General features: G+C 37.5%; 1 protein-coding gene across 1 annotated transcript; it reads left to right on the plus strand.

The window, feature by feature from the left end:
• The first annotated feature begins 5,556 nt into the window (after window positions 1-5,556).
• LOC127652664 (zinc finger protein 281-like) lies at window positions 5,557-18,014 on the plus strand. Its single transcript, XM_052138950.1, has 7 exons — window positions 5,557-5,674; window positions 8,195-8,724; window positions 11,742-11,843; window positions 12,008-12,131; window positions 12,709-12,792; window positions 12,975-13,093; window positions 16,218-18,014. Exons 2-7 carry the CDS (start codon window positions 8,281-8,283, stop codon window positions 17,886-17,888), a joined length of 2,544 nt encoding a protein of 847 aa, XP_051994910.1. The 5' UTR covers window positions 5,557-5,674; window positions 8,195-8,280; the 3' UTR covers window positions 17,889-18,014.
• Window positions 18,015-18,468: the final 454 nt, after the last annotated feature.

The following is an 18,468-nucleotide window of genomic DNA, read 5'->3' on the forward strand; positions in this document are numbered from 1 at the left end:
TACCAGCAGGCCTAGTATAATAAGTGATTTATTTAAATAAAATGTGTGTCTATATTTGTACCTGAAAAGCCTACACAGATAAACTCCTCTCATTGCAAAGCGCCCAAGCTGAAGATGCGTAGCTCCTGGCTTTCATTTAAGTTCGTAATATTTCAGTTAACTGACTTGTGTCCCACCAGGCATATTTAAACTGCAGCTGGCACTCATCATAGATGATCAAAGTCTTCTTATTTAATAAATATAGATACTGTGCTTACTAGATTACTTCCTGCGTAATATAATAATCACTGTATAATAATGATAATGAACTATTAGTCAACTCATGATGTACCTTTATACAATTATTATTATATTATCAGATATAGCGAAATTATCTTGAAGAATCCTTCATTTAAATGCAGCTATTACTTCACCCCAAGATTTCATGAGTCACATATTAATTTATAAAAAGTAAGAATTCCTGAAAGGCGTGCATTTGAGGCCTGCATATCTTACAATGTGTAAATGCCAACACCAAGGTGATGTCTGTCTTTTATGTCATATGTAGTTATGAGTTGTAGAGACATAAAATTTGAAACTGTATTCTCATCCTCTCTGTTTGCTCCTTTGGGGAGTTTCATATACTGTAAATATAGTGTATACATAGCCATTAAGCCAGGCTGAAAGCCTGCACCAGTACCAGAATCTTAGCTGTTTGTGCATTTGGCTATATTAAAATCATTATATTACTTCGTAATGACATCTGCACTGGCTCAGAGGAATAATGAACAATAATGAAATATAAATCTCTCTTGTAGGTGGAAGCTCTCTGTATTTGTCTCCATTCTACAGTATTAAACCATATTAAATGCATTTATCAGGGGAATGAGTTATAGCGAATTATGAAATATTAAGCAGTGCCTGTGTTTTTTTAAAAAAAAATTTATTTGATTGTGTAGGCCTGTGTGTGTCCATGATTGTTATTGAAGGACTAAGATAAGTATGATATTTTTTAATAAAAAACAAAGACACATTTCATATTTAGAATATAGCTGCAAACTGCATTCATCGGGGTCCAAACACCCATGGACCTTATTCTCAGAAGCACCATATTTGATTTTTAATGGAGAGGTTGTGAGAGAATGCTTACAATCTCTTCCATGTGTTGTACTGTTTTTACAGACAACGCATTGAAAAAGCATATTTGCAAAAAAATAAAATTCAGTTGATATATGTTATTGCAATGTCTCTGAAAATTACATAGATGAATATAGCTGTTAGTATCTTTAGATTTTTCTGATTCACAATGAATTGCTGTGTGTAGATGTTGATTCTTATTTATTTTTTGTTATATGAACATATTTAAAGGGGTCATGGAATTTTCTTTTTTATAGTTTTATTATCTTCCCTGATGTCCACTGATCATGTAGGTCAAGTTTTTTCTTCTTCACCAAAACAGTTATAATTTAGAAATATATGATAATTTTCCACTCTGTCTCTAGCCCTCTGTCAGGTTTTGGCCTAAGTGCCTCCTTAAAACTTCAATGTAAACACCCATTGTTATGATTGGCTATCAAACAGTCATGACATATTCATAAATGAAACTGTTTATTTAAGTTATCGATCATGTCCAAGTGTTTTTAACTGCCCCATCCTTCTATAACTGTTCTTTTGCAAAGCTTGAATCGAATGACAGTTTCACAGGCAATCCACACTGATATAAGTAAAAAAAAACTGCACATACATATTCCAAAGCACAATGTGTTGATGAACATTGCATCAAACAGTCAAAGACATCCATCTAGTGTACATTTACATACACCAACAATTAAAAATATGATTGTCTCCTCTTCATTGTTGTAACTTCGCTCCGGGTCTTAACACCAGTGCCAGATACATGACAGCGGTCAAAGATGTCTGTGTAGTGCATGTTTATATACAAAATAACTCAGTATAATCCAAATGGGTCCCCTTTGGTGTTCAGGAATTGCTTGGCCTTAAAGGCCTGTTTGTCTTGCTCTCTCTCAGTTTAAAAACTTATGCATCAGTGGGCAGGGCCAAGGATGTGATGACGTAAAATAGGTATTGATATTTTTTTGCTGTAGAGGCTGCCATCAAATAATGTAGGGAAGTCATGGAAGTAGGGAACGAGGCATTTTTGCAGCTTGGTTTCCATAAATGGTTTTTATTGCATTGGGGATCTTCTTCGTTGAGTTTTAAGTTCTGAAATTTACAGTATGTTTTTTTTTTAGAAGAATTACCGCTTATATGTAAAAATATCAAGGGAAATTTGATTTCTCATGACATGACCTCTTTAACACATTACAAACATAAAAGTAAAGTGAATTAATTGAAGGGTTTGAAGATTTTCAAGTATTTCTTATCTTGTGCCCCCCACTAGTGGACAAAATTGGTACAGCAAGAAATTAATGAAATTTGGCATGTGAATTCAGAATGTCCTGGTGTGTATGACCAAAATAACCAAACTGGAGATAATAGATTTGTGAATGTTGTGGACACATTTGGTCACGCAATTGCCCAAATAGGATTTCCTTATTTTTCTCATGCCCCCTAGCATTAGAAATTCATGACATTTTGCATGTGACCTCAGAATGTTCTTTTGTTCATTTGTTTTAGGTTTTGTTAAGTTTGATTATTGTGCTCAGAAGATACAGGCCATTAGTCATTATAGATCACACCCAAAAACAAATTATCTTATATATTTCGAATGACTTCACAAATCAAAATGTTTTTAATTTTTTTGTCAGGAGGGTCTGTAAACAATGTATAACACATTTTGTGCAAATCAGACAAATGGCCAAGGATGAGTTCGAAAAAGTGATAGAGTAAGATATTTTAATGCAAAAACTAAGACACAATTAATATACAGATTATGGATGTACTGTAGTTTTTGCATTTCTATCTAAATGACAGTACATTTGTAATATGTTAGCTTTAGAATAATGTTTAATCAGAAACAGAAAAAGATAAGAAGAGTCCAGTTTGCCAGCCCATCCAGGTCACTGAATGCAAAATATATTAGACAACACACATTTACAGTAATGTTCCATAAAAGAAAGGCAAAAAAAGTGTGATGATGGGTATAATTACTTGTGATGATGGGTATAGATCATGGAATTCTAAATTAGACAGTTTTACTTGGTCTGATAACATGTCCTTGAGTATTCTGTTGTGATGCAATGCTCCAATACACATACAACAGAGAGGACAACAAGACTCCAAATGAATTTAGGTCTTATATGGTCTTATGTTTATGCTTGGTGATTGACTGTATTCTTCATTTCACGATAAATGAAACATGTCATAGAATATAAGAGAACCAGACACTGTTATAAAACCTTTCAGTTGGTTTTTGATATTAAATAAAAAGGTATGATAGGAATAGAATCACAGAGCCAACGAGATAGAGGGCAGTTAATGTATTAATACTCACTAACGCTTGAATAATGAATGAACTGTAAGAAATTATGACTTCTATATATCACATGACCTGTCAGGTTTTCTTAAATATAAGTCATGAACTATTCATATCATTTGAGCTAAGCTATCAGACAACAACAGAAATATTTTTTTCATTTTCCCAAATTATTCTTTCTCTCACCATTACTTGGCCATAACCCCCTTAACATGTTTATTAATTCCTCTTACAGCTGATGATAATTATCATTTTAATTTCTGTTACAACATCTTTTTTTTTTTTTCTTGGGCAAGCATGTATGTATGTCTAAATACATTCTGAGTGCATCCTTTACATTCTATTTATAGTTGTATTGCATTCATAAAGTATACAGTTATGTAAAAGAAACTATGGAACTTGTAATGTATGGGTCTTTGTATATACTGAATAGACACAATAGTTTCTTGTGGTTGGTGATGAGCAGTAGCATACTGTATGTACTATTGTCTGATCGTAGTCATAACAATTTTTCAAATGAATTATACTGAGATGTTATAAAAAAAGACATGCTATGAACCTTGATTAACACAGATCTCTCGATGACAAAACATGTTAACCAATGACTACAAGATTTGATGAGAATGTTCCTAATGCATATTTAAACATTAAACAGGAGAGATTTCATATGCCACTGTTGACTGCAATGGTGTGTTATCTTGTGGGATTTGGATGAAGGGTAAAGTCCTCTTGGCCTTTCAATTAAATGTTTATTTTTAATTGTACCCTCACAATTTGCATTATTTCTCTCAGTCTGAGTTATTTGGGTCATAAGACAATTAGGAGAGACAGCCAGCATCTGAAAGGGCCATTCATCTGGCAGGGGCATCTCTGGGCAAGTTTTTTTTTTTTTTACCAACTAAATGGTCATGTTCTTTGAAACTCTTTCGTTTATTGGCACATCCTTTTTTAACCTCATGTTTAAAATATTCTCATATCTTATTTAATTGTCTCTTTCTTATTTTCTTTCTTTCCAAATCCTGTCTAATTTTTAAGGGACACAATATCTGTTCTCAGAAAGTGTTAAGTCTAATTAATTAAGAGCTTTTTGATTATAATTTTTTTCTTCTTCACTGAATTGTTCATTTCCATGTCGACAACAATAAAATAAATCAAACATTACATTTTTTAGAATTATGGACAATGGGTGTTTTAACTTTTTATGAGTGGTTTTAATGAGTGGTTTAATCCATGTCTTCTGAAGCAATACGATTAGAAAAAGACCAAAATGAGTCCTTATGCACTATAAATCTTGTTATCCCGAGTCCCCTTAGCTCGTTCATGAGAGAAGCTCATGAGAGCGCTGTACACAAACCAGACACAATGGGTTTAGCGGTTTTGAAAATGAAAATACAATGTCTCAATGATGTATAATGATACCAGGATTGAGTACCTGTCAACCACGGTCTCCATTAAAGAATCATCATCTAAAAGCCTGCACTGTTTCAATTGACCATTCACTAAGGATATACCTGATAACATTAGTGTGAGTGAACAAAACTAATTATAAAGTCACATAAAACAATCACTATGCGGTGAACTCTTTACTATCGCCTCTACTATGAACTGAATCAATACACAAATGGATTAACGTTAAGTTATTAGTTTTAATTTACCTTGGAGCACATGTAGTGTCCTTGCTGATGTTATACATGTTCATTTGGGAATGAGGACTGTCACAGTTTAATTCATAGCACGCTCTTCTCAAGATTTATTAAAAGACAAAAAAGAAAGAAAAAACACTGCGTGTATCCTCTCTTGGTACATTGTGTCATTATGACAAGTGACCCAGCAACAACGTTTTTATATTTTTTGTATAATTTATGAAATTCTGCTAAAAAATCTTCAAACACACATTACTCCCGTAGAATTTCGTTGGAGAAAATCAAGCGCTTTTGGAGAATAAACTATTCCTTTAAAGTCGATCCAGCGCCCTAGCCGCTAGTGAAAATCTCCACAACTGCACCCGCTAGATCTAGTCTACTGTGTGACTGTGATCCCTCTGTGTAATAGTTCACTATCGGACGCTGCTCTAATGGCCTGGTTCAGTATCTCTGTCTCCTCACAGGACCCCGTCCACCGTACCCACAGTTCCCCGCGCGCAGACAAGATGGAGGAACGCTGCAGCTACGGGAGAACAATGTTTGGACTCTGAAGATTAAAACAAACGTCCTTGGGGGGGAAATACGCATAGAGAGAGCAAACGGTGGACATGCACTGGTAAGCGAAATGTAGAGATGAGCTTTGCGTGAAGTTTGAAGCGGCGGAGAGGCGCACGCGAGTAATGCAGACAACAAAGCGCAGCGCAGAGACGGAATGTAGCATGTAGCCGCTAGCTTGACGCGGGGCTTCAGTTGTTAGTTGGAGTTGCGTGGGGCTGTTTGTTATGGGTAAGCGCTATATCCTGCGCAGCCATTGTGCCGACTCTATATTTCGTAATTTATTGTCTTGAGGGTACAATATAAAACAAATCCCCAGTTCTGCAAAGTTCTTCTGTTTTTAACGATCGTGTGTATATACACATATAATTGTCATTTAATACGTGTATATGGCATGCCCCACACTTCGTCAATGCAATTTATTTGTTATGCGTCGCTTAGCCTGATAGCTAGCGTGTTAGCGGAGAGGCCCTTTGTGAGTCGGCATGAAGTTGGATTCCACCATAACGGTCCAGCCTCACTACCAACAACAACTTAAAACTCTACTGGCCACTTTCACACGAGAGACCTCAGGCACCCATACGACTGAGCTGTGGGGTTTTCGCTTATATGGCCACTGCGCCCCCGAGGTTGTGGCTCATTTTGATTTGAGTGTGAAAATAAATGATTTATGTTTGTCTGATTGATGAGCTAGCTCAGTTGGCTAACATATGCACTCCAGCTATTTACATATTATCTTCGTCGCGTGCCGAATGCGCGCACTCAGAACACAAAGAACCGAGAGGCGGTGTGTTGTTGCACAAGATAAAATACATTGTACTGTCATTTAAACTTGGATACTACTGTGCTATATATATATATATATATATATAACACAGGAGTTTTGAGTGAGGGAGTATTGAGTTTAAATAAATATGGGATATGACGTATCCACGCACCACATTGATTGATTGTCCTCATCTTTTGCATTGAACATGAAGAGCTTATTCAGCTGTGGTCAAGTCCTGGTTCTGACTTACGCAGTGCATCTGTTTTATATCCAGTCATGAAGCCTTTTTACGGGAAATGAAAGGTATGAATCATTGGTTGGCGCAGGAATCCAGAGAAGAGCCATTGGCTCTCAGAAAACATCACATATCTTCGCCATGCGCACGCACACAGACACAGTGAGTGAGACTAGACTGCAGTGGTCCGTAACGTCATATCATTAACATAAATGCTAACCATAGTTTTGGACCATGTACAGTTGTTTTTAACTGTGTAAAACCATAATTACCATTTTATTTCATTGAAGCTGTATTGTTGTTTTTAGTTATTCTGATGGCAGTGGTGGCTGATATCTAGTTGCCACCATTGTATTGTAGTAAAAATAATGTACTATTGAAAATTGGGGCTTGTTATTTTTGCATAAGCGATAATCTGTTCAACTGTTATAGTAAACAAAGCGCACAAGCTGCTCATGGTGACATAATGAAGCTGAGCTCGATCCCCGCCATTCAAACTCATGATAATGCCTGCATTAAATAAAAAAATTAAAAAAAAACATTATAGATTAACATAGGTCTGTGTGATTGTTTTACTTTTTAATCCAAGTCAAAAGCCATGGCTGCACAGAATATGAGAGATTTGGAAGAATGTCCCACAGGACATCATCCACTAGCATTCCAAATTCTAGTCAGGTGATGACCTATATTTTAGGAAGGAAACACATCTCGGTACAAATTAACCAAGACTGTTTGAAATAAAAGCCTGTCCAGAAGCCCTTGTGATCTGCTGTGTTAACCAAATGACCTCTTTTGATCTTCTGTGTTACTGTACTTTACTCCCTTATCAAAAGTCATAACAGTGAATTGTTTTTTGCTGATTAGTTTTTGTTTTTAGAAGATGGAAAGAGCATGTGTTGTTCACTGAAGGCCATATGAGCAGGCTCTCTTTTGTGTCTGACCCACTAACGTATGTGATTAATCCAGATAAGCGTTTAATAGTTGGACCAAACAAGCATACGTCTACTGTTCCTAAGTTTGTCCGCAGTGACATTTTCACAAATTTCTAACACCTGAAACATCACCAAAAACTTTCTGTACAGAAAGCTTACAAAGTATATAATAGGTGGTCAAATTGTCCTGGCTGCCCCACTTAGCAAAATGTACCAGGGAGAATCAAGTTAAAAAAAAATTGAATCCAAATGATCTATCACCTCTTGAAACTTTAGTTTCACCTTGCAATTTAAGAATATTAATGTAAAATAAATGGCAAAATAATTCTAGATTGCAGATTAAATTTATTGAAAAATATTTACACATTTCCTGTATTGAAATGAACATTGATTTTGCACAATATTTAGGCCTACTTAAAATGCTTTTGAAATATTTGATAGCAGGAAATTTGCACTTTTCATTTAGACTGTTAGTAGATTTTGCAAATAGGCTGAATTTCCACTTGTGTTAATTTGCTTAGCAAGTATATTTATAGGCCAATGTTGATATTCTCTATTGGCCTATCACTAAAGTGCAGTATCATATTCAATATTAATTTAATCTTTCATAATCATGATAATTGCTGTCTTTTTTTATTCCTTTAGGATGAGTGAGGTGGTCTTGCATTGAAGTGGACCCCATCACCCATTGTTACTGCATTGACATTGGTGTGATAAATCTCTGAGCCACCATGAGCCTGATCCAGGATAAACTTGGCAACGAGTTTCTCCGGTCCAGTGGTGGCATGGAGTCAGGTTTTGGTCCGAGCATGCTCATGTTCAGCCACCTACCCCCTGTTACCAGCTTCACCCGCCTGGCCAGTCAAACGGTTATGGCTGACCTGCAGCCCCACGAGATGATCCTCAAGAAGGAGCGAGACTCGCCGGACTGTGGTGGAGGGTTTAATGCTGGAGGCATGGGTGGTGGAGGTTGCATTGGGGGGATGATGGGAGGTGTGGGCGATTATGTTCATGCCATGGGCATTAAACAGGAGAAGATTTCTGAACATGATTACAGATTACCCCTCTACCCAGGGGGTGGAGCTGGAGCTGGAGTACGAAGTGGAGGGGAGTTACTGGAGGTGTCGCTGGGCAACCATCAGAACCTGGTGGTGCACGACCTCAGCCTTGGAAACGTACGTGTGTCAGCGAATGTCTGTTGAAATACCAACAAAGTTACTTTTGGATAGGAGAACACGATTGTTAAAAATCATAAATGCTGATTATTTCCCTTGATATTGTATTTGCGATTTTATTTAGTATTTACTAGGGTTGTCGATTTACCTCATTAATTTAGTGCGATTAATTATATGGAAAAATAGTGCATTAAAAAATGAACGCAATTAATCATGCCCCAACCTGTACATCAATTCCGTAATAAGGAATATTCCTACATTATAGCCTCAAATGCTCCAAATATGTCCTTTTGACACATGAGTACATAGACCAAACTTAATAAATAACAGATGGAAATAGGCCAATAATAGGGTTTGGTTCAATGATATGGAAATAAAAAGTTTTTACTTTTAAATTGACTTTTTGTATTTTACAAATGCTTGTCTGTTGACAACAATATGATGTAATATATTTGAAATATTTAAATTATAAAATTTACTAGTCTTTTATATGATATTTATAATTATTTGTATTATTCTAAATTACTTTTTATTTGTGGACCTCAGTAAATATTGATGTTTGATTAACTTTAGTTAATTTGAGTAATTAATAATGTTACTAATTAGATTAAAACTATAATCGATTGACAGCCCTAGAATTTACATATACTTATTTTAGACCTACATGGAATACTGAAATTGACACTTGTTATTGTTCATTTTTGCAGCTGTAATTGTAATCTTAATTTTTAGATGAATTGTGCAGCCACATTTTGGATATGATGCTAGTATAATGGTATATTTTATAATTTTGTCATCTAGGAACTGGTTGGCCCTCAGCCACAACCCCGAGTGAGGTCCCAATTAAATTGTTTTTATTAAGATTCAGAAACCCTTGTTATTAATGGCACCTGTGGCCTTTAAGTGAACTGCAGTCAGCTACTTGTTGCTCACGCTTGTGCACGCATTCCATGGGACGCAAGCGAGCATCAGCCAAAACAATGACGTAATGTACAAAGAGACTGAACGTGATCCACCGGCATCATGCTGACATATGAGGTAGCATAATTACAATTACACTGTTAGGATTGGTTTACTACAAAGTTTGAGACTAAAGTACATGCTTTGCAGTTATGTAAGCTTACCTGTCCGATAAGAAGAACGCCTGTTCTGGGTCGGTTTTGATCCCCAAAATGGAAAGAACATTCCTTCTTGAATCAAATGCACTGCCGATGTTCACTCTAGTTTTTTGCTGGACCATGATCATGTTCCTGCTTAGCCAGAAGGGATTCAGTAGATAAATGTTTTTTGGCTACTCTTGAGATTGTGTAGGAGTTGGTGTTGTGCTGGGAGCCGGACATTTGCTGGATTCCATCTCTAAGATAATGTTACCAAGTGTTGCAGTTTGTTGTTGCTGTTGAATAGCAAAAGAGAAGCTATTACTGTCTGAGGCAAGGCTCTCGGGAGTGTGCAAAAATGGCTTTTCCCAGGAAAAGCGTCCCGCACCATTTGCATAAAAATCAGTCTACAGGCTTTAATAGGCAGCGTAGGAAGTCCGGGTTGGGCTAATTTTTTAAGTTGCGTTACAAGCCGTTCACACATTGGCAAAAAAAAACAAAAAAGAAAAGCTGTATATTAAAAAAAATTGTTACATATGGCACATTTAACTGTTATGTTGATTCTAACTTGGAAGATTCTATTTGGTTCTTGGGATTTTAATGCGTGTTCTTTTAGCATTTTGATTTTATCAAAACATTTTCCTGGCAGATTTTTAAGTTAATATCTGGATATGAAGCATTGCAGGAACCAGACAGCTGTACCCTGAGCCAAGCTGCATGTACATTCCATAGTAAAGCTGTAGGCTATAAACTGTCCTTCCTGTCAGTGATGTCATCTTTTTCCTGTTGAGATGAATGAGAAGGGTTTGACTTGGTCAAGTATATGAAGAGTCATTCAGATGTCTGTAACGGCATATGCAAAACAGCACCTTTGCTTCTCATGCTATCGTAATGAAGTCCTTTCTAATGTTATATGGCACAAAAATAATCTATTTAATCATTAGAAAGACTTATTGAACATCTCATCCACTCTGAACGGAAATCAGACTGAAGCATTGAGACTATGCATCTGGCTCTCTCTGCAGTAGCCAAAGGCATCTATGTAATTTTTTACGATTCCATTATTAAAAGGATAACTTGTGCTAATTTTGCGATTATGGCTATAAGGTAAAAGAGAAATAACAGGCCTGATGTCTTGGTTCAGTCTTTTGTATTATGTTTGGTTTTCATTAGCTGTTTCTCATGCACGCTCTGTGAGTGGATTTGTAATATAGGTCATTTTAAAAAGACAAGGGCAAGGCAAAGGTTTGTTTTGGCTAGCTGCCTGCAAGTCTGAATTAATAAAGCAATCTGCTGATATTTTACATCTCCCTTACACCAGTTTTTCCCTCATTCTTTTATTGTACATGCACAATAAACTTCTGAAGTAAAATGGTATTAACCATTCAGATTTTAATCCTCCAGGAAGTTTTTTACTGTTTTGTTCAACAGTCTCTTGTTTTGTTATGCCCAAGTGTCAAGCAATATTTAAATGTGCAGCTGGTCAATAATCCACATGTTGTATTTCGTAGATGGGTGCGAAAATTAGGAAAGTGGGATTCATCTCCAGGGACAGATATAAAGGCTCGTAAATAAGAGATTTATCTCCCTAGCTTCTGCCACATTCATGCATTAGGGTACAATTTAAATATTCAAACTAGATTTTCTTCAACTCTGCATATTATAGGGACTGGTGGATCATGTGTGTGTGTACATTTGTTTTTTATTTAATCAAATCTGTCTAGAAGTATCAGGATTTCCAGGATGTTGAGTATTTATAGAAGACTGCAGTGTCACCCATTCATACAGTTTCAGTTTTAATGTAATATGCATACAAAACTAAAAACAGATTTGTGATGTGTTGTTTGACCGAATGTTTTATCTTTTTTGCCAATTATTTTGCTCGTACTGAATAACATTCTATGTTTGTTAACCTTCCAGCTGGCAGGACGGCTGGTAAAAGAATCCTCAGGAAAGAAAGTTCGAAGGTCAAATGGTGAGGGACAAGAGAGCAAGACACGGAGGAAACGAGGAGAGTTGAAGGTGCAAACATGCACAGCATTTACATAACAGCTTTGTGTTACTCGCAGCTGTTGTTATTGTTGAATCTAAAGAGGATTTTCCTTGGGTAGAAAATGTATTGTTAGAAACTCTTATATTAGAACGTTAATATTAGTGTCTAATGATGAATATTGTTTTGTATGTAGTCTATGATGCTGGATCCAGATGGAGGTAGCTTTTCTCCAAACTCCAAACCACACATCTGTGAGCACTGCAATGCAGCTTTCAGGAGCTCCTATCATTTACGCAGACACGTACTTATACACACTGGTTAGTATTCTTTCACACTTAAATCCTTGTTTAAAGGATTAATGGCCAGTATCAGGTACAGATTAAAGACCTCTACATACTTCCTACAAAATGGTCAGTCGCCCTGGTAATTAGGTTTTAAAATGGCTATATTGTAAAATATGCAAATGGCATTTTATTTTTACAAAAATAATATTTGTTTTTGGAGGTGATCTGTTTAAATAATAATTATTATTTTTTTAATATATAAAAAATTTCTCAGATTAGTAATGGGTTTTTCATGTTTATCAAAACCGTATATAATGTTGCCTTACAAGATTAATCAAGTGAAATATATTTTTTGGCAGTTTGGATATCTAAATGAACTAAAATTAACACATTTAATTACAGGAAGTAATATAATGGGCACAGCTAGCCAATTCAGTTGTAATCGCTGTAATTATTTGTACTTGTTCTCAGAGAAATGAAATTATGATGCTAATATAGAGTAAATATTTATGGGGTGTTCTTGGCCACAGCCAAAAACCATCATGTTGCATTGATGACTCTTAGTTACCACAAACACAGTCAGTGCTTGACTTGTCAACTTTCCTTACAGGTGAGAGGCCTTTCCGCTGTACTCAGTGTAACATGAGCTTCATTCAGAAATACCTTTTACAGAGACACGAGAAGATTCACAGTGGTAAGTTCCTCAAGTTCACAAAAACTTTCATTTCCTCATTTCTGGCTAATATGTTTGCAAGATGTTGATCACACTTTGTAGCTTCTGTTTTGATGGTAAATTTTGCAAAGCAGATGAATTCCTCTCCATTTGTATTGTTTGGCCTGCTTATTTATTTTTTGCTCTTATTGTTCATTTTCCAGGAGAGAAGCCATTCAGCTGTGATCAGTGCAACATGCGTTTCATTCAGAAGTATCACATGGAAAGACACAAGAGAACACATAGTGGAGAAAAGCCATACAAGTGTGATACCTGCCAACAGGTTAGTTTCCTGGAGACCACGCATAGTTTTCAACTAATTTCAAGCTGTCATACTTTAAGTCTTGCCAACAAAATTACTGACGGAAATGTTTGTTGACGAAGGGTATTTTGATTTAGTCAATGACAATGAATTTGACAGTTAAAGGGCATCATGACATCCTTGCTTGAGTTACATATGTATATATATATATATATATATATATATATATATATATACACACAGTGCATCCAGAAAGTATTCACAGCGCTACTGGAAGAAGCCCCGTTACAGCCTTATTCTTGGTTAAATTCATTATTTTGCTTAAAATTCTACAAACAATACCCCATAATGACAACGTGAAAGAAGTTTGTTTGAAATCTTTGCAAATTTATTAAAAATAAAAAACGAAGAAAAAAAAAAATCGCATGTACATAAGTATTCACAGCCTTTGCTCAATACTTTGATGAAGCACCTTTTTCACCAATTACAGCCTCAAGTCTTTTTGAGTATGATGCTACAAGCTTGGCACACCTATTTTTGGGCAGTTTCTCCCATTCTTCTTTGCAGGACCTCTCAAGCTCCATCAGGTTTGATGGGGAGCGTCGGTTTTCAGATCTCTCCAGAAATGTTCAATCGGGTTCAAGTCTGGGCTCTGGCTGGGCCACTCAAGGACATTCACAGAGTTGTCCTGTAGCCACTCCTTTGTTATCTTGGCTGTGTGCTTAGGGTCGTTGTCCTGTTGGAAGATGAACCTTTGCCCCAGTCGGAGGTCCAGAGCGCTCTGGAGCAGGTTTTCATCAAGGATGTCTCTGTACATTGCTGCATTAATCTTTCCCTCGATCCTGACTAGTCTCCCAATTCCTGCCACTGAAAAACATCCCCACAGCATGATGCTGTCACCACCATGCTTCACTGTAGGGATGGTATTGGCCAGGTGATGATCGGTGCTTGGTTTCCTCCAGACATGACTCTTGCTATTCAGGCCAAAAAGTTCAATTTTTGTTTCTCATGGTCGGAGAGTCCTTCAGGTGCATTTTGGCAAACTCCAGGCGGGCTATCATGTGCCTTTTACTGAGGAGTGGCTTCCGTCTGGCCACTCTACCATACAGGCCTGATTGGTGGAGTGCTGCAGAGATGGTTGTTCTTCTGGAAGTTTCTCCTCTCTCCACAGAGAAACGCTGGAGCTCTGTCAGAGTGACCATCGGGTTCTTGTTCACCTCCCTGACTAAGGCCCTTCTCCCCCGATCGCTCCGTTTGGCCAGACGGTCAGCTCTAGGAAGAGTCCTTGTGATTCCAAACTTCCATTTACAGATGATTGAGACCATTGTGCTCATTGGGACCTTCAATGCTGCAGAAATGTTTCTGTACCCTTCCCCAGATCTGTGCCTCGATACAATCCTGTCTCAGAGGTCTACTGACAATTCCTTGGACTTCATGGCTTGGTTTGTGCTCTGACATGCACTGTTAACTGTGGGAGCTTATATAGACAGGTGTGTGCCTTTCCAAATCATGTCCAATCAACTGAATTGACCACAGGTGGACTCCATTCAAGTTGTAGAAACATCAAGGATGATCAGTGGAAACAGGATGCACCTGAGCTAAATTTTGAGTGTCATGGCAAAGGCTGTGAATACTTATGTACATGTGATTTATTTATTTTTTGTTAATTGTTCTTTTTTTATAAATTTGCAAAGATTTCAAACAAACTTCTTTCACGTTGTCAATATGGGGTATTGTTTGTAGAATTTTGAGGAAAATAATGAATTTAATAAATTTTGGAATAAGGCTGTAACATATCAAAATGTGGAAAAAGTGAAGTGCTGTGAATACTTTCCGGATGCACTGTACATAAATATTTGAGATTAATCAGCTCTATCCCCAGCAGAAACGTAATATTACAACTTGCTTCTGCACAGGCCAAGTCAATGCAAATGTGAATTTGAACTAGTCAGAGTGTGTGCGCTTGCTGCAGCTAGATTATAACATGATGGCTCGCGACTTACTGAATCATAATATATGTCACAGCGGCTTTATTAATAAGAGAGAGTTTATTTTTTGGGAGTTAAAGATGGATTGAAGTGAACAGAAATGTGAGAGAAGGTAGTCTTCGCCTCATTATACACTGCAACAAAATATTTTTTTTATTTGTTTGTTTTTGGCATGTTTTCCAATATAAATATCTAAAACTCCATTAAAGCAATGTACATTTTCTTGAGGAGCTATACTGCAGAATATTTTTTTTTTTTTATCTGAGAATGTTGAATATAATAATAAAAATACAAATATTTTAAAATATCTAAAAATCCTTTAAAAAAAGATGCATTCACATGAGAAGCAGCATATAAGATATTTAGACTTGCTTTTAGAGTAATATAAGTATATTTTGTCTTTACTGCACTTGCAGAAGTATAACCAAGTGAAAAAATACACTAGTATACACAAAACACATACTTGAGAGACATTCTCTGAAAGCCATTCTAAATAACTTATATGTTGCTTCTCAAGTAAATGTATCTTGTTTTAAGGATTTTTAGACAAAAATGGAAAAGACAAAAACGCTTGATTACAATAGGATTTTTTGCAGTTAATTTCTTTACTGAATTAAACTTAAAGTATTTTTTCCCCTTTAATTCAGTGATTGTCATTTAGATGTATGATTTTGTTAGTAAGCACGTTTAATACGTTTTAAGAGCGATTGATTCATTGGTGCATTAATCGCTGAATAGTTTAATAATTGTTCTAATAATTGTTAGATTAATCGATTATCAAAATAACTGAAAAGTAGCTAGCTACTTAAGTTCACTCTATGCTATTATTAACAGGGCCTAGGTTTTCAAAACAAGTACAGTTTTTACATTTGATACCTGTGTAAAAATTTTATGATTTTTTTACATTGTATGAATGTTTGTCCTGTTACAGTTTTACATGCTTTTGTCATTTTACACAATATCATGAATTAATTATATTTTTGTTGATTAAAAATATATGCCTTTTTAGACAGTCAAATTATCTAAAATCAGTATGACATCAATAAATCTTGACAAAATGTTACATTTTATCACAAGAAAAAAATATGACTGAAATAAAATAAAGAATGTAAAAAGTAACACTGACATTGTTTCTCATATTTGTGTACCCTCCGTAGTATTTTTCCAGAACAGACCGATTGTTGAAGCACAAGCGGACGTGTGGAGATGCCATAAAAAAGGGCTTGGATGGGGCGGAGGATGAGTTGGGTGTAGCAGGTGAAGGAGACCAAGGCAGCTATGGAATCACTCAGGGTAACGCGGCCACACCTGGCCGCAAACGAGGCAAGTCAAAAAATCCTGGAGAGGGGGGTGAGCGCAAACGTAAGAAGTCAGCCGGGGCTGTGGGGGTGTCACAGAATCAGGGGGTTGATGGCTTTGCTCTTCATGACTTTAGCTCAGTCGGCAACCATGGGGTATCAACTACATCATCTTCTGCCCAGCAAAGCCCCAGTGTGCATGGGGAACATGGCCAGGCTCCCAAGATGGCCTTCAAGAAGGGGAACAAGAAGTCTTTAGAAAAGACTACTCACCCCATGAATCAATCAAAGCCAGGCAGCCTGGAGTTGCCTGAGGGAGGAGGCTTGGACACCCTTGGGCTTCTTCCTGGGTCTGGGGCCAAAATGGGCCCCAACAGCAGTAACTATGATGATGCCATGCAGTTTCTGAAGAAGAGGCGATACATCCATGCAGCAAACAGTGGAGGTGCAGGCACTGGAGCATCAGACTACGACGTAGGCATCAGTCATATGCAGTCGCAACCGACGGTCATTCAAGGTGTCGTTTCTGGGGTTCTGGATGGTGATGCCGCACTGGGGCTTCTGGACTCCTCTCCTCTTGGAGATATCAAACAGGACAAGTCTGGAATCCCAGATGAGGTTCTGCAGAGCTTGTTGGACCACTACGCTCACAAGTCTGATGTGACTTTTGACATCACAGATCCCCATCATGTAGAGCTACAGTCACCCGCAACAGATGTCACAGACCCGCTGGGACCTGAGGACACCGGCTCAAGTCCCAACAGTGGAGACAAAGCTGTGATCATGAATGAGTACTCACGCTTTCTTTTACAGGCACTAGAGCGGACCAGTCAGACCGCAAACTTCCCGTTGGGCCCGATACCAATTTCTGCCTCCAATATCACTGGACCATTTCCTGGGCCTTGCCCAATTCTCACAGACAAGCATGTGTATACTTCCTCACCTTTGGAGTACTCATTCTCACAGCCTGTATCCTCTTCACCCTCCCTGTCCTCTGTGCCAAAGTCTCACTTTGGTCTTCTAGAGGGTTCATCACCTCCGCAGGGTTTCCACATGAGCAGCTTGGAGCAGTCTGCACACACACAACAGCAGCTCACACCTTCCCAGGAGCTCACGGAACAGCTGGACAAACAGCACGCCTCCCCGCCACCAACTCAACACACCCCCAATGCCAACTCCTATCAGATCACACCTCAGCCTCCTGATCTGGGCAGTCAGAAGGATCCACAAGGGCCGAAAAACGGAGCCACAGCCACCACCGGAGGATTCTCCCTGGCCACATCGCAGGATCTGGCAACCCTGGACCCAGCCAAGGTTCCTTATCAGATCGAAAACTTTGCCCAGGCTTTTGGGGTGCAGTTTAAAGGGGGGCGAGTGCCCCTGGCCTTCAGCAGTGACTCGGGGGTAGAAGTTAATCACCGCATACAGACACCAGTCTCCGAATTCTCAGGGTATAGCAGTCTCTTGGCTGATGCCAGTGACCCGGTCAGCACTGGCTCCAAAACCCCAACAACCCAAAGCTACAGGTGAATGGGCTTCTGTGCCTAGATGCTCAGATGGAGGTTCCCCATTTTAGTTTTTTGTCATGCTGTTTTATTTTATTTTGTATTATTAATATTATTATTATTGTTGTTATTATTGTTGTTGTTATTTAGTTCTCCTATTTTAATGAAATTGTAATGTTTTAAGTAATTTTATATATATATATATATATATATATATATATATATATATATATATATATATAAAATTTCACTGCCATCATGTTCATATGAAATCTCACCCCCTTTTGGCCTGCAATGCATTTTCCAGAATCATGTTTCTTGTTTTTCTCAAAAGAGGAAACCCAAAAGTTTTATCTTGATTGGACTTGTAGGTCTGCTTTGTTAATCAGTAGATTTTTTTCTGTTTGCTTCTCTCCAATAGACAGTCAAATTGACTCCCATTTTAGCAATTGACTTAATAAGTGTGTAAAGATAACTGTAAAATTGCTATGGCAGGGAGTGACCTAGAACTGAAATTGTCTGTTACAATGATTCAAGTATTACTCAGGAAAATGTGTAGATGGCAAATCTGTCAGAAGAGTAGAAGGCATTCATTGAAGAGGCTG

This window comes from Xyrauchen texanus, chromosome 12, assembly GCF_025860055.1.
Source record: "Xyrauchen texanus isolate HMW12.3.18 chromosome 12, RBS_HiC_50CHRs, whole genome shotgun sequence".
Lineage (NCBI taxonomy): Eukaryota > Metazoa > Chordata > Actinopteri > Cypriniformes > Catostomidae > Xyrauchen > Xyrauchen texanus.